Source organism: Orycteropus afer, unplaced genomic scaffold (assembly GCF_000298275.1).
Source record: "Orycteropus afer afer isolate SDZICR_OR568_19922 unplaced genomic scaffold, OryAfe1.0 scaffold00004, whole genome shotgun sequence".
Classification (NCBI taxonomy): Eukaryota; Metazoa; Chordata; class Mammalia; order Tubulidentata; family Orycteropodidae; genus Orycteropus; species Orycteropus afer.
The window spans coordinates 3,956,004-3,969,371 of record NW_006921591.1 but is presented as its reverse complement, the minus strand read 5'-3'; the positions used below and the strand labels follow the sequence as shown (position 1 = coordinate 3,969,371).

Below are 13,368 nucleotides of genomic sequence, written 5' to 3'. Positions count from 1 at the left end.
CTTTAGTGGGAGCCTGAGCTAGATCTACCTCTCATTGTATTCTATTTGATGAAGGACTAGCACTTGCATTAAAGGGGGTGGGAATGGGGGAAGTGGGAAGTCTACTTGCTGATCTAGAATAGAATCCAGTGTTCCAAAGAGTATGGCATGGTAGAAGGAATCCTGCCATGCTGACATTACAAAACCTTGGGCAAATCACTTACCCTCAGTTTATCACTTAACTTTTAGAGGATAATATGTAACTGATCTCTGAGGTTTCCTCCTGCGATGACTATGAGATGAATTATGGGCAACACACAAAAAGTTACCTTCGCTTTGAAGGTTGTTGTTATGTGCTATTGAGTCAGCCCTGACTCATAGCGACCCCTCCTTGGGTTTCTGAGGCAGTATCACTATGGAAGTAGAGTGCCCCATCTTCCTTCCGAGGAGTGGCTGTTGGGTTTGAACTCTCAGCCTTCTGGTTAGCTTCTGGTTAGCAGTCAAGTGCCTCAGGCACTATGCTACCAGAGCTCCTACTTTAAAGGTTAGAGGGGAGAAAGTAGAAGCGCAGTGTCAGATCTAACATGACTGTGCCATCCAAGGCTGCCTAGCTTAATGCACTTCTGAAGATTAAACCACACAGACTGGCTCAAATGCTGTTGAAATTTCAAGCTTCAGTGCAGGATGTTGTAGGACATCTGCATTACTTGTTTTTTCAACAATGTTATTACTCTGCGGAGAATAAATCTATGCCATTGTCTAATGGCTCTTGTCATTTTAGTGTGGTGATCAAGGAGGAAAAATGAAAGTGTTTTTTTGTGGAAAAATAATAGATAAGATATGGAGGTATTTTGTAACCCAGAGTGCAAGGCTGTCTGCAGTATAATACAGATCTATATTAATAATTCAGTTAAAACAGTTTACCTGCTTTACATGAGTGGGTTCAGTTCACTGATCTTCATTCACATTCACACTAACGTTATTTTACTGCAGGCTACACATTACACAAACTGACCAAAGCATGATAGATTTTTCCAAATGTAATATAAAGTCCAAATTGATTGCAGCCAAACACAAATTTGGTCAAATATTTAATGCACTTTATTAAGGTGTGAATAAGACTTTAAAGCTTTGTTTCAGCTACAGCGTAGCTGAGTCTAGAGATGAGCCAGAACAGAGAGTGTCTTTGAACATGGTGTTTATTCCCAACAAAAACTGGGTGTTGTCAACTTGACTCTGACTCATGGCGACCTCATGTGTTCCAGAGTAGAACTGTGCTCCACAACATTTTCAGTGGCTGATGATTTTGGAAGTAGATTGCCAGCCTTTCCTCTGAGGTACTTCTGGGTGGGCTCCAACCTCTAGCCTTTTGGTTAGCAGCTGAATGTATGAACCATTTGGACCACGCAGAACCTCCTTACTCTCTATAGTATCATCTAAAATAATGAACATTTTTTTTCTTTTAGAAATGAGCAAATATTTGTCACTAAAAAATGACAAACTATACAAGGGAGCTAGTGTGGTTTCATCCCCCCAAGAGGCTAGCTAACTTGTATTAGATTGCTCCCAGGAACACACTGGACCATTTTCCTAAAACAAAGTATAGGAAGAAAGTCACTAGCCATTTTTTCTACCTCCAGTTGAGGTGGTGGAAGTAGTTTCTGACAGCCTTGCCAGAGAGTTTGTACCGTCCATGTTTTACAAAATGGTTAGGCAAGGTTTAGAATGAAAAATGCTTTATGCTTTCAGAATTAGTCAAGCTTTATATAATTTGGAGTTCCCTTATATGCAAGACTTTATAGGGAAATACTGGAGAGAAACCTGCTCTACATTATAGCTGAGAATGCATGCTCAGAAATGGATCAGGATTCAGCTTGGGCTGGATCATCAAAACCAGAGGATGATAAACATAGGCTACACAGGTGCTTTGCTGCTCTGACATGGTTCTCTGGGTATGTGCCTGGGAGAGCCACTCAAGGGAGTGGTAAGAGAAAAGGGGGCTACTTTAACGAGGGACTAAAGCTCTGGTAGCTTAGTGCCTAAGGCACTTGACCGCTAACCAAAAGGCTGCCGGTTCAAACCCACCAGCCACTCCTTGGAAGGAAGATGAGGCAATCTACTTCCGTAGTGATACAGCCTTGGAAACTCAAGGAGGGGTTGCTATGAGTCGGGTCTGACTCAACGGCACATAACAATAAACAACAACATGATTACTGTAATCTGCCCTATCCAATACTATAGCATCTGGACAAAAGATACACTTGTTGTGGGGAAAAAAAAAAGTATGTAAAACATAAAAATTTTAATATTGATTCATGTTGAAATGAGAATCATTTGTATGTTTTTTACTTTTTTAATGTGGCTACTCAAAATTTGACAGATGTGGCTGACATTTTCTAGCAGGCAGCACTATCTTATGCCCTTTTTCAGTGGTAGAATTATGGTTGTTTACTTTGTTTTCTGTAGTTTTCAAACTGAAAATAGGAGAAATAGACAATACTGTGTCTGTCTTTAAGGAAAAAAAAAATGTGTATATATATATATATAGAGAGAGAGAGAGAGAGAGAGAGATCATGGATTTTGAGGTCAGGCAAAAATGTGTCCTAGCTATTCCACTGGGATAACTAACCTTCTCTGAGCCTCAACTTCATCATCTGTAAAATGAGACAACAGTTCTGGTCTCACCAGGTGGGTGTCAGGAGAAATGCATGTGCAATTAACAGGGTGCTTAGCACAGAATTGACATAAATATCTCAAGACCTGTCAGATGCATTTTTAAAAAATCCTTGTCCATTTCCAAAATATAGTCCTTGTTCCCCTCACCACTGAAGCATCTCTGATGTGGTTCCCTGCTTTCTGCTAAGTATTCTGAGCTAGCACCCACTTACTTACTTTAGCTCATTTCCATCTTTGAGGAAAAATTCTATCCTGGCTAAACCTATAAAACAGTCTTCAACTCTTTATCTGCACCTATGGCTACCTCTGACCAGGATGCTGGATCTTATTTGTTACTGAATGCTACTTCACTTGATAAGATGAGCCATAAGGACAACTGACAGCAGGCATAGGAGGTGAAGTCAACTAGGAATAATACAGCATCCATACCCACTGCTGACTCATGGCGACAGAGTAAAACTTCCTCACAGGGTTTTCTTTGTAGTAATCTTTACAGAAACATATTACCAGGGCTGTCTTCCACAGTGCCTCTGGGTGGGTTCAAACCACCAAACTGTAGGTTAGTAGTCAAGGGCAAACCTTTTGCTCCACCCAGGGACAAGGGCTGGCTGAAAAAAAGAGATCAAGAAAACTAGAAGCAAACACAACACAGAAAATAAAACAATTTTACCAATCCTCTGCTCCTACCCCACAACACAGCTGCGTTTTCTCACTGCCTTGCCTCCCCGGGCTTGAAAGGCTGTGTTCAGCCTGTGATAAGTACATGTGGTTCTCATCACCTCTCTGGGTTTCCACTGCCTGAAGTACATACAGCCTCCCCTCATGTGTCACAGCACATATCAGAAACTATGGGCTCCATTTCCATATTCTGAGAAATAAGTCATCAGATGAAGATGGCTGCGCTTGTTCTTTGAAATTCAGCGACATAAAAGACGGGAAAAAATAAAATAATGAAAACTTTGTGAAGCAGGGTGGCTTCCCTTGGTATGGAAAGCATCATAGCTCCTTCACAATCAATGAGATGAACCTCTCAGTGAGAGCTGCATGGGATGGAAATGAGGAGCAATAATTGAGGGATGAACTTAGAATAGCACAGGTGCCTGGGAGCACCAGCACTTCTCAAAGCTGTGGGGAGAAAAAAACAAATCCCCTATTTTCTATGTAAGCTTTGATTTAAAAAGAAAAATCAGAATAATTTTGATGTTTGTCCCCATCCAGCAGCTGTAACTAGGTGATTCAGAATACACTCTTGACTTTTAGTGATTTTTTTTGCCTTTTCATCAGATCAGTATGTTACTTTCTCTATTTTATTTTTAGATTTAGTAAAGTTTTTTACATTAGCAAATGCAAAGCAAAGAAAAAATAAGCACATTGGTTTGAACTTCAAGGTTAGGCTGAGGTTTGATGGGATAAATCCCTGGGGATTAACAGGGGAGCAGCATTGCAGAGGCCCTTGTAGCTGACCGCTGGGATCTGTTGTTGGGGAGAGATGGGCCACAGCACACACCCAGGGCACCTCCTCCCCAAGCCAGGTATATTCAGGTGAGTGTGTGAGTGAGTGCAGGGGTGGCAACTGAGGATGCCTAAACACAGTTGTTTTTTTTTTTCCTGGAGCATCTATTAATGAAAATTTAACATTAATTGGAGGCAAGAAACGATCATTGCCAACCATCGTGTCCCTGTGGCTTCTTAGAAAATCAGAAGGTTTGAAAATGTGAATGAATTTTCCTTATGTTGTATTATTCAAGTTTTGGGAAGGGAGGGACGTTTTCTAAAAATCCAAAGCTCTGTTTTATCAGCTCTCCAAAAGAAAACTTACTTACATTTTGGTGTCTTGGCACTCAACCAAAACCAAACTCACTGTCATCAATTTGATTCCAACTCACAGAGAGCCCCTCTGGGTTTCCGAGATGGTAAATCTTTATGGAAGTAGATTGTCCAGTCTTCCTTCCTCAGAGTGGCTGGTGGGTTTGAACCACCGACTGTCTGGCTACTAGTCAAATGCCTTAGGCACTACACCAGCAGGGCATTCAACAGGAGGGAGCAAATGCTTTTCAGATCCCTCATCTGGCCCTCCTTGCTATTGTTGTTAGGTTTGTAGAAATACTAGTGATTGTATAAGTTGGAACTCAAACAAACATACGTGCAGTTGACTTTTGGCGCACATAGGGAAATCACAGAGGGGTCTCTTCTCTTCATTGGTGTGGGCTGCTGTGAGTCAGCTCCAGCCTTGTAGATAGAGTGAAACCTATGAGAGCTGGAACTAGTAGGGACTGCCTTGTTTTAGCAAAAAATGTTTGAATTTTCCTGCTCACACAGGTTCCGGCTTTCTAAGTTCCACTGCGTAGCGGAACAAAACATTGCTCAGTCTTGCACCATATTCACAATTGTTGGTATGTTTAAGTCATTGTTGCAGCCACTGTGTCAATCCATTTCATGGAGGGTTCCCTTGTTTTCACTGACCTCTACTTTACCAAACGTGATGTCTTTTTCTGGAGACTGGTCGGTCTTTCCTGACGATGTGTCCAAAGCAAGATGAAGTGTCATCATCCTCACTTCTAAGGAGCATTCTGGCTATACTTTCTTCTCCAGGGTCTGCTCTTTTCCTGGCCTACTGACCCCGTGGCTGTGCTGGGGAGGCAATAAGCACATTACTAGATGAAACTTAAGACCAAACTGAAGGAAGTTTTATATTTTCTGTTGCTAAAAGCATTTGAAAACAAACAGAGGTACCATTGCAGATATATACATAGATACAGTTGTGCCCTCCCAGCACATGTGTGTCCAAGAAGCATTCTTTGTGACAGGCTTTTCCTGGTCTTGTTTCCCCTGAAATTGAATGAGGCGTCAGTGCAATTAAATATGTTTCATCATCACCAAAGAGCAAATCAAAGTACTTCCCTTTGATTTGAAAATACCATAGGGTCTTCTTTATGTGGACAGTCTTTAAAATATAAATACTGTTTAATATGGCTATCCTGTATATATCTATTTCTTTGAGATGAAAAGATAAAACCAGATTTATGGACCACATAAAATGCTTCCTGGATACACAAACATCAATGAGAACATTTTTTAAATTAATAGGCATCAACAGGTATAAATAAACTGTCAAAAGCATTTAATGGTCTTTAACACAGCCAACTCCCCCAGCCCTGAAACAGTGTTAAATTCTTTTTTTGCTAGTGGCAAAAGATGCTGTCAAGCACAACATTGAGAAATTGGTACCCTTTCCTGGCCAGTAAGCACAGAACTGAGGGGCTAAACATTTTATGGGTTTTTCTCTTTTTTGCTTCTCATGTTGTTTCCTCTCTCCATCCTCTCCCCGCACCCCCCTTCTACCTGCTCAGGGCTGATCGTGGTGACGTTAGCTGTGTGCTGGATGCCAAACCAGATTCGCAGGATCCTGGCCGCGGCCAAACCCAAGCACGACTGGACCAAAGTCTATTTCCGGACGTACATGATCCTGCTGCCCTTCTCAGACATCTTCTTCTACCTTAGCTCTGTGGTCAACCCACTTCTGTACAATGTATCCTCACAGCAGTTCCGCAGCGTGTTCTGGCAGGTGCTGTGCTGTCACCTGACACTGCAGCACGCCAACCAAGAGAAGCAGCTGCGCACCTCGGCACAGAGTGCCCGCTCCGTCCGCCCACTGATCTTCACGTCTTCCTGGCGCTATTCATCTGCAAGGAGAACTAACAAGATTTTCTTGAGCACTTTTCAGAGTGAGGCCAAGGTGGACTCTAAGCCTGCACAACGGAGTCTCAATTCGCTAGAGCCCAACTCAGAGATGAAACTAGTGATGGATACTGCTGGAGCCAATTCTACTGCAGAGAGTGGTCTCCAGGAGCTGGAAGTGTGAGTGTCAAGTGAGGAAGCCTTGCATGGTAACCAGCCCGCCACCCCTGACAACATGAACCATAGCCCCATCAGGATTGGGAGGCTGGGGAAATTGGAAACGCAGGTCTACCTTAGTGGCTTCTGAGAGTGGATTCCAACAGCCTCATATTTTATCAATGAAGGTAGACTCCAGCTCTACTCCCTTCCTTCCTTCAAGTACACACTGAAAACTCAGACTGAATTTATTCAGAGCTTACAAAAATGTTTTTGACATTAAGCTCTTTCATTTTTTTTCAAGAGAACAAAAAAAGAAAGAGGACACAGACTCCTCTCCCTACCCAGAAGAAATCAGCTAGGGGGTCTCCTTCAGCAGTATACCAAGAAGTGGGCTAGTTTGAGGAGCAGGACAGTGGTGGGGAGCTCTGGCCTCAGGGCTGCAGCAGAACTGCCCCTTTTTTTGGGCCGGGGTCCGTTGCAGAGTGGGGTGTTGCAGCAGCTGATGCATACTGAGTTCAGTTTCCCTGGGGAACAGAAGGATTGGTACCCAGCAGAGGCAATGAGGCAGGCTGCGGATGATGCACACGACTTGCGGTACATGATTCCTGCAACACAGACCCAAAGAAGCTGGGTTAGTGTGCACAAAGACACGGACTCTTCCTTACTGCCCCAACAAGTCTAGCGACTGGGTGGAACTAGAGAAGTGCTCTGGGGTATTTTGTGGAGGCCTCTAAAATAACACAACATATATGGGGAAGGAAGTAGTCATCAACTCACCACTTTGGACAAAGTTGTTCCATAAGCTATTCTGGGTGCCAGTACCAGTGAATAAAAGAGCTTTTAAGATCAATGTCTAGTTGTATAAGCCAGAGTTCACACTAGACACAGCACTTTTAGAGTATCTCTTTCTTTGGTTCCTACTCTAATGCCAGAGAGGGACCACAGATGCATTTCTAGATTGTATATCTATTATGACACCATGTAAGTTAAGTGACTACAGAGAGTTGCTCTTAGCTATGTGTTTGGGAATATTTCCAAATATAACGAGGTCCAAATTCCAACCAGAATAAATTAGATCCCTTCGGAAGTGCCTTAATCTCTCCCAAGTTTGAAAAGTCTACTGGGTTTGGGTGAAAAAGGCCTGGCTGACAGTCATCAATACCACACATTGATGTTGGGCACATAAGAAAGCCTTTCCCTAAGATTGGAAGACTACTTAACATCACTCAAAATCAAAACCGCATCACTTGCTGTTGATTCTGATTCAGTGACCATGTGTTGCAGAGTAGAACTGCTCTATAGGATTTTCAAGGCTGTGACCTTTTGTAAACAGATCACCAGGTCTTTCTTCCAAGACACCTCAGGCTGGATTCAAATCACCAACCTTTTGGCTAGTAGTTGAGCACTTAACCATTTGTGCCACCCAGAAACTCCCTGTCATCAAATGAGGGTGTCTTAAATTATCATTTGCATTCTTAAAGCTGGAAATTTACTCTATTCAAATAATAGCTACTTAGTTAAATAGCAACAACAATGGACTCAAACATACCAACAACAAGCTTACTTAAAAGTGTTTCCTGTATGCCAGGTACTATTCTAAAGGCTATAGTGTACTAGCTTATTTACTATCTGGAAGTAGCAGGGGCAGATCTGTGTCCAAGTGTGAGCCCTCAACCTGGTGTTCATGACACCTCAAATAAGACTATCTAAAGGGGATTGTTAAGAACGCCATTAAAAAGGAGTATTTGCTGGACTCCACGAAGCAGAAGAAAGAAAGAGGTGTGGTTCTAGGAACTTAAAGGATTTAGTCTATTGGCTGACTGCCCCAGACCAGTGTACTTTGAGGAAGCACAGGGACAAATGAGTGCTGGAATGAACCATGTGAAAGCTCAGAGCAGATGTCAGCCACTGTGAGCCTCCCACATTGGAAGTCTAAGTTTTGGTGACTACACTAGTGATGTCTTGAGTGAGATGTGATTAAATAGGTTCCTAATCTCTGATGGCACAATGTATAAGGCATTTGACTGCTAACCAAAAGACTGGCACTTCAAACCCACCAGCTGATCCATGGAAGCAAGATGGAGCAATTTACTTCTATAAAGATGTATAGCCTTGGAAACCCAATAGGGGTTGCTATGAGTTGGAATTGACTCAGTGGCAGTGAGTTTAGTTTTATGGTTTAATCAGATGGAAGTAAATATGGACCCAAATGACATCGAGGTAAATGATGAGCAACTGGCTGTGTTGGGGTATGGAGGGTGTAGCTTTGAAGATATTCAAGAAAAACAAGGAAAAACATGTTCAAATTCTAAACTGTTAGCACTGGTAGAGGAAGCAGGCAGGAGGTATTGTACTAATAGTAACAAGGAAATTCAAGATTATAGAGGGCTTTGAGAAAAGATCAAGAACCAGATGTGTACAGAATATGATTCAGACTGGAAGGAAATAAGGTGTGTTGCTCAGTGGGACAGGCCCAATGGGGACTTAGAATTGCTTCCCAGTGCTATCACTTACATGCTTATAAGGATGAATTCCAAGTAGATCTAAGATTTAAATGTTAAACTAAAAAATGTTAAACTAAAACCACAGAAGTCCTAAAAGAAACTTTGGAACCTTGGAAATTTCTTTTATAATTTAACATCAGTGAAGTTTTTTCTATAACACAACACCCAAAATGCCATTAAAGGAAAGATTGATGAATTAGACTATACAAAAATGAAAAGAAAAATCTCTGCCTGGTAAAAATCACTATAAGTAAGACAAATGAAATATTGGGAAAAATGTTAGCAACTCAAATTACAAAGAGCAAATGTCCTTAATAGGTAAAAAGGTCCTATAAATCAGGAAGAAAAGAATAACAACCCATTAGAAAGATGAGGAAAGCAAATGAACAAGACAGTTCAGAGAAAGGGAAATATAAAGGTCTTTGAAGTACATGAAAAGATGCTCAACCTCACTAATAATAAAGAGAAATGCAAATTAAAACTCTACTTGTTAGTAAGTCTTGAGAAACAGACCTTCTCATACACTGTCAGTTAAGAGTATAAATCTGTATGAATTTTAGAAGACAAGGCAAAATTTATTCTATATGCTTACACACAAGCAAAATGACTATATTCAAGGTTATTAATTGCAGAGTGGTCTGTAGTAGCAAGAGAAGGGACAATTACACTGTCTATCAGTAGGAGACTGGTTGAATACTTGGTGAATCATCCACACAATGGAATGCTATGCAGCAATAAATTAATGAGGATAAGCACCAGAATATTTTGTTAAAAACAATATATGTGCAGGCCTTTTTTCCTTCTCTCCAACACCCTCCTTCTTATAATGTTTCAAACATAGTTCTAGGAGCTTTACAAGTATCAACTCATTTAATCTTCAAAACAACTCTTTGCAAATGGAGAAACTGAGGCAGAAAACTAATTTGCTTAGGGGCCACACAGGTAACGTGATACAGCTGGGATTTGAACCTGGGAAGCCTGGCTTTAGAATTTATGCTCTTAATCACTCTATTAACTGCATTCTATGGTTTAACATGCTTCCACTTTTGGGGGGAAATAGTGAAAATTAAACACACTGTGTGGAAAATCAAATCGTACTGCACTACCACCCAATGAAATAATCAAATCAGTCTCAAATCAATGCAATCTATTCCAGTTCAACTGCACATCAACTGTCCATACAGCACTTCTTCCTCTTACCCTAACCACCAGAGCTAGGTCAGATCTCAAGTTAAAGGACACAGTCCTCCAGACTGTGAAGTCTGCTTAAGACTTCAGATGCCAGCCGTTTAAGCTTGGGGTCGTCAAGGAACACCTCATTTCTGACATGCTGGATCCCACTAATCCCTTGAGTTCAATAACTCACTAGAATGACTCACAGAGCTCACAAAAAAGCACTATACTTACGATTACAGTTTTACGTGGCAAAAAGTATATAAAGTAAAGAGATGCAGAGGGTGAGGTTGAAGAGAGTTGCCAAAACAGAACTTCCACATCCAAATGGGGATACACTACCCTCCTACCTGCCATCAACCAGGAAGCCCATGGACCTTCCATGTCCAGACATTTTATTGGGGCCTCTGTAGTAGGCAATATTGACTGAATCATGCCCCCTCCCAAGATCAGCTGGTATCACATGGTGGGTCTCTCTGGCCTGACTAGCTTCTACCTGAGCATAACCTGTCAGGTTAGGTGTGGTCTAGAGCCCTTGTTAGAGGCACTTCAATCACTAGGGAAAGTCCAAGGTTTTAGAGTTTCCCCCCTCAGGAACCAAGGACAAATAACAAATTCTATGAATAAACTTAATTGTAATCCTCCCATACATATTTCTTGTATATATATTCATAAAATATTTCTGGAAGAATATATAAGAAAGAGATCATGGTGGTTGTCTCTAGGTATGGGTACCAGGGAACCACAGGATAAAGGCCAGTTGCTGTGGAGTTGATATAAAATAAAACAAATATACACCCCTTTTGTTCATTTGAAGTTAGAACCATGAGAATGAAGCACTTTTTTTTTAACTTGAAATCAACATTGACCCCATAGAACCTTTTATCAAATGATTTCTCTTTCCAAGTGTTGCACAAGTCCCTTCTAGCTGTGTCTACCAAAGGGTCCCTGGGAATGAACACACCCTCAAGAAGACAGCCATCCACAAAGGGTTGAGCCAAAACTCAAGTCTCAGGATTAAGGGAAGTACTACTTGTGTCCATCTGATTTTCCTTTAACCCAGATGGCCCCCATGAGCTAAGGTGAGCCTGTCAGAGAAGGAACTATGGAAAAAAAAAAAACAGAATGAGCCCCCTTATAGACTACTGGTGAGAGTACAAACTGAAATAAGAGCAAGTTAGAAGGATCTATAAAAATTAAAAATGTACAAATCCAAAAGGTCTGTATTTCAATATTTATTCTTCAAAAGAAAACACACATCCTTTATAGGAAAAGGGTACATTTAAACTACAGGACATTAAGCAGTTTAAAAGGAAAGTGCAGGGCTCTAAACTGTTCTGGAAGAGTCCCTAAGAGTGAAAAAATGAAGTTCCAGGATAGTGTCTAAGTATTCATCTATGGTGGTTCAGGGGAAGAATTCTCACCTTCCATATGGGAAACCAGGGATCAATTCCCAGACAATGCACCTGATATGCAACCACCACTCATCTCTCAGGGGGGCTTGTGTGTTATGATGCTGAACTAGTTTCAGCAGAGTTTCCAAACTAAGATGGACTAGGAAGAAAGGCCTGGCAATCTGCTTTCAAAATCAGCCAATAAAAACTTATGGACAGACAGTCTGGGAAGATGGCAGCATAAAGAAACCATCGTTCTGACCCTTCTCCACAAATAAAACAGGAAATACAAGAAGATGGTACCCAGCCTTGAGGGACTGAGTTGGGGAAGAGAGGAAAGCAATAGGGAACTTCAGACAGACAAGAATTGAAACAAACAGTCACACATGGTAGGAAAATTGCTTCTCCCATTTTCCCTCCCATTCCCTCTCCCCCAGCTGTGAACTGATGTAATGGCCCCAGAAAGAGTCCATTTCCCTAAACACAATGGCCCCTGCCTGTACAAAGAGACAGGACCACAGATTTCTACCGCAAAATCAACAAGGCAGACCTCCTTAGGGATCCATTTGGAGTGTGCCAGCCCTCTTTCACTCAGACACTGTCAGTTGCAAGCCTACAGTGAATTGCTACACAAGGCTCATGCAGGGGACTCTGTTCTCATAGTTAACACTCTACTGGCCTCCCTCTGTACCCTGTAGGTTAGGCCTCTGAAACCAACAAGACAGACTCACAGGAAGACAGTTCTGGTCTCTCTGCTGCCCCTTTCAGTCAGTGCTAAGAACTGCTGACTGAGGTTCCTAAGTGACAAGAATAAGGCATCTTTAGTGGAGCCTACACCCATAACCAACATACTACACAGAGTTCTCCGATAGCAACAAAGCAGACATCTCTGGAAGTCTGTTTGGAGTGTGACACCCCTTGTTCCACCCATATACTTTCATCTACTACTCTGCTGTGATTTGCTACAGAAGTGACCTGCGGTGGACTCTGCTCCCATAGTCAGCATTCGACTTGCCTCCCTGTGTATCTCCTAGGTCTGGCTTCTGCAAACAACAGGACACAACTCCCTGGGGATCATTTTTGGTTTCTTAGCTCCCCCTTAAGGATTGATGACTGAGGTTGCTGTGTGCATCTTGAGTTGAGGATATACCCAAAGGCAGCATACTGCAGAGCAGGCTCTGACAGCAACAAGGTAGACTTCACTGGGGTTCTGTTTGGGGTATGACTACCCCTCCTCCAAGGGATAATTGTTGGCTGCTGGACTAATACAAACTCCTTAAGAAGGTTGCCTACAGTGGAGGAGGGTACCTAAGTGGAGACTGCTTCCCCAACCACCACAGGGCAAGTGGGGTTCTGAAATCAGTGAGACAGATCTCTTAGAGGTTCTTCTGGGGAGTTCCAATCCTTCCTCCTCCTGAAAGAGAAGAAAGTTTGCCTGTGCTTCCCATGAATGTCAGGTCAGATAAAAGCACTCCTCACAAAGCAGGGAAGAAAACCTTACTCAAAGCTGGAGGGCAACACCCAGCCCCAAAGGTAAGTTATTTGGTGTGAATTTTCTGACTAAAAACGTGATTGCAGAAACAGAAGGGATGGGAGTAATAACCAGTGAGGGGACTGACTGCACCCTCTGGTGGATAGATTGATTAGTACATGATATTCACCTGGGTAGCAGTGCCTCCTGGTTGACAGAGTGACCACAGTTCATTTTGGGGTGTCTTTGGGAGACAGTGAAAATTGGAACAAGCTCTTGAACTTTCAAATCCCAATTAACACCTTCAAAAATTTCAGTGCTCCAACAAAAAAAC

At 42.1% G+C, this 13,368-nt stretch overlaps 2 protein-coding genes across 2 annotated transcripts in view; one reads left to right on the top strand and one right to left on the bottom strand.

Annotated features, from left to right (window-relative positions):
• GPR39 (G protein-coupled receptor 39) overlaps positions 1-6,517 on the top strand; it is a 358,268-nt gene extending 351,751 nt beyond the window's left edge. The window contains exon 2 of the mRNA XM_007938050.1: positions 6,006-6,517. Coding sequence (XP_007936241.1) covers positions 6,006-6,517 — 512 coding nt within the window. The remainder of the gene's footprint in view (positions 1-6,005) is intronic.
• A 344-nt stretch (positions 6,518-6,861) lies between these two features.
• LYPD1 (LY6/PLAUR domain containing 1) overlaps positions 6,862-13,368 on the bottom strand; it is a 47,307-nt gene continuing 40,800 nt past the window's right edge. Inside the window, exon 4 of the mRNA XM_042780555.1 lies at positions 6,862-7,097. Within this exon, the coding sequence (XP_042636489.1) occupies positions 6,862-7,097 (236 nt within the window). The remainder of the gene's footprint in view (positions 7,098-13,368) is intronic.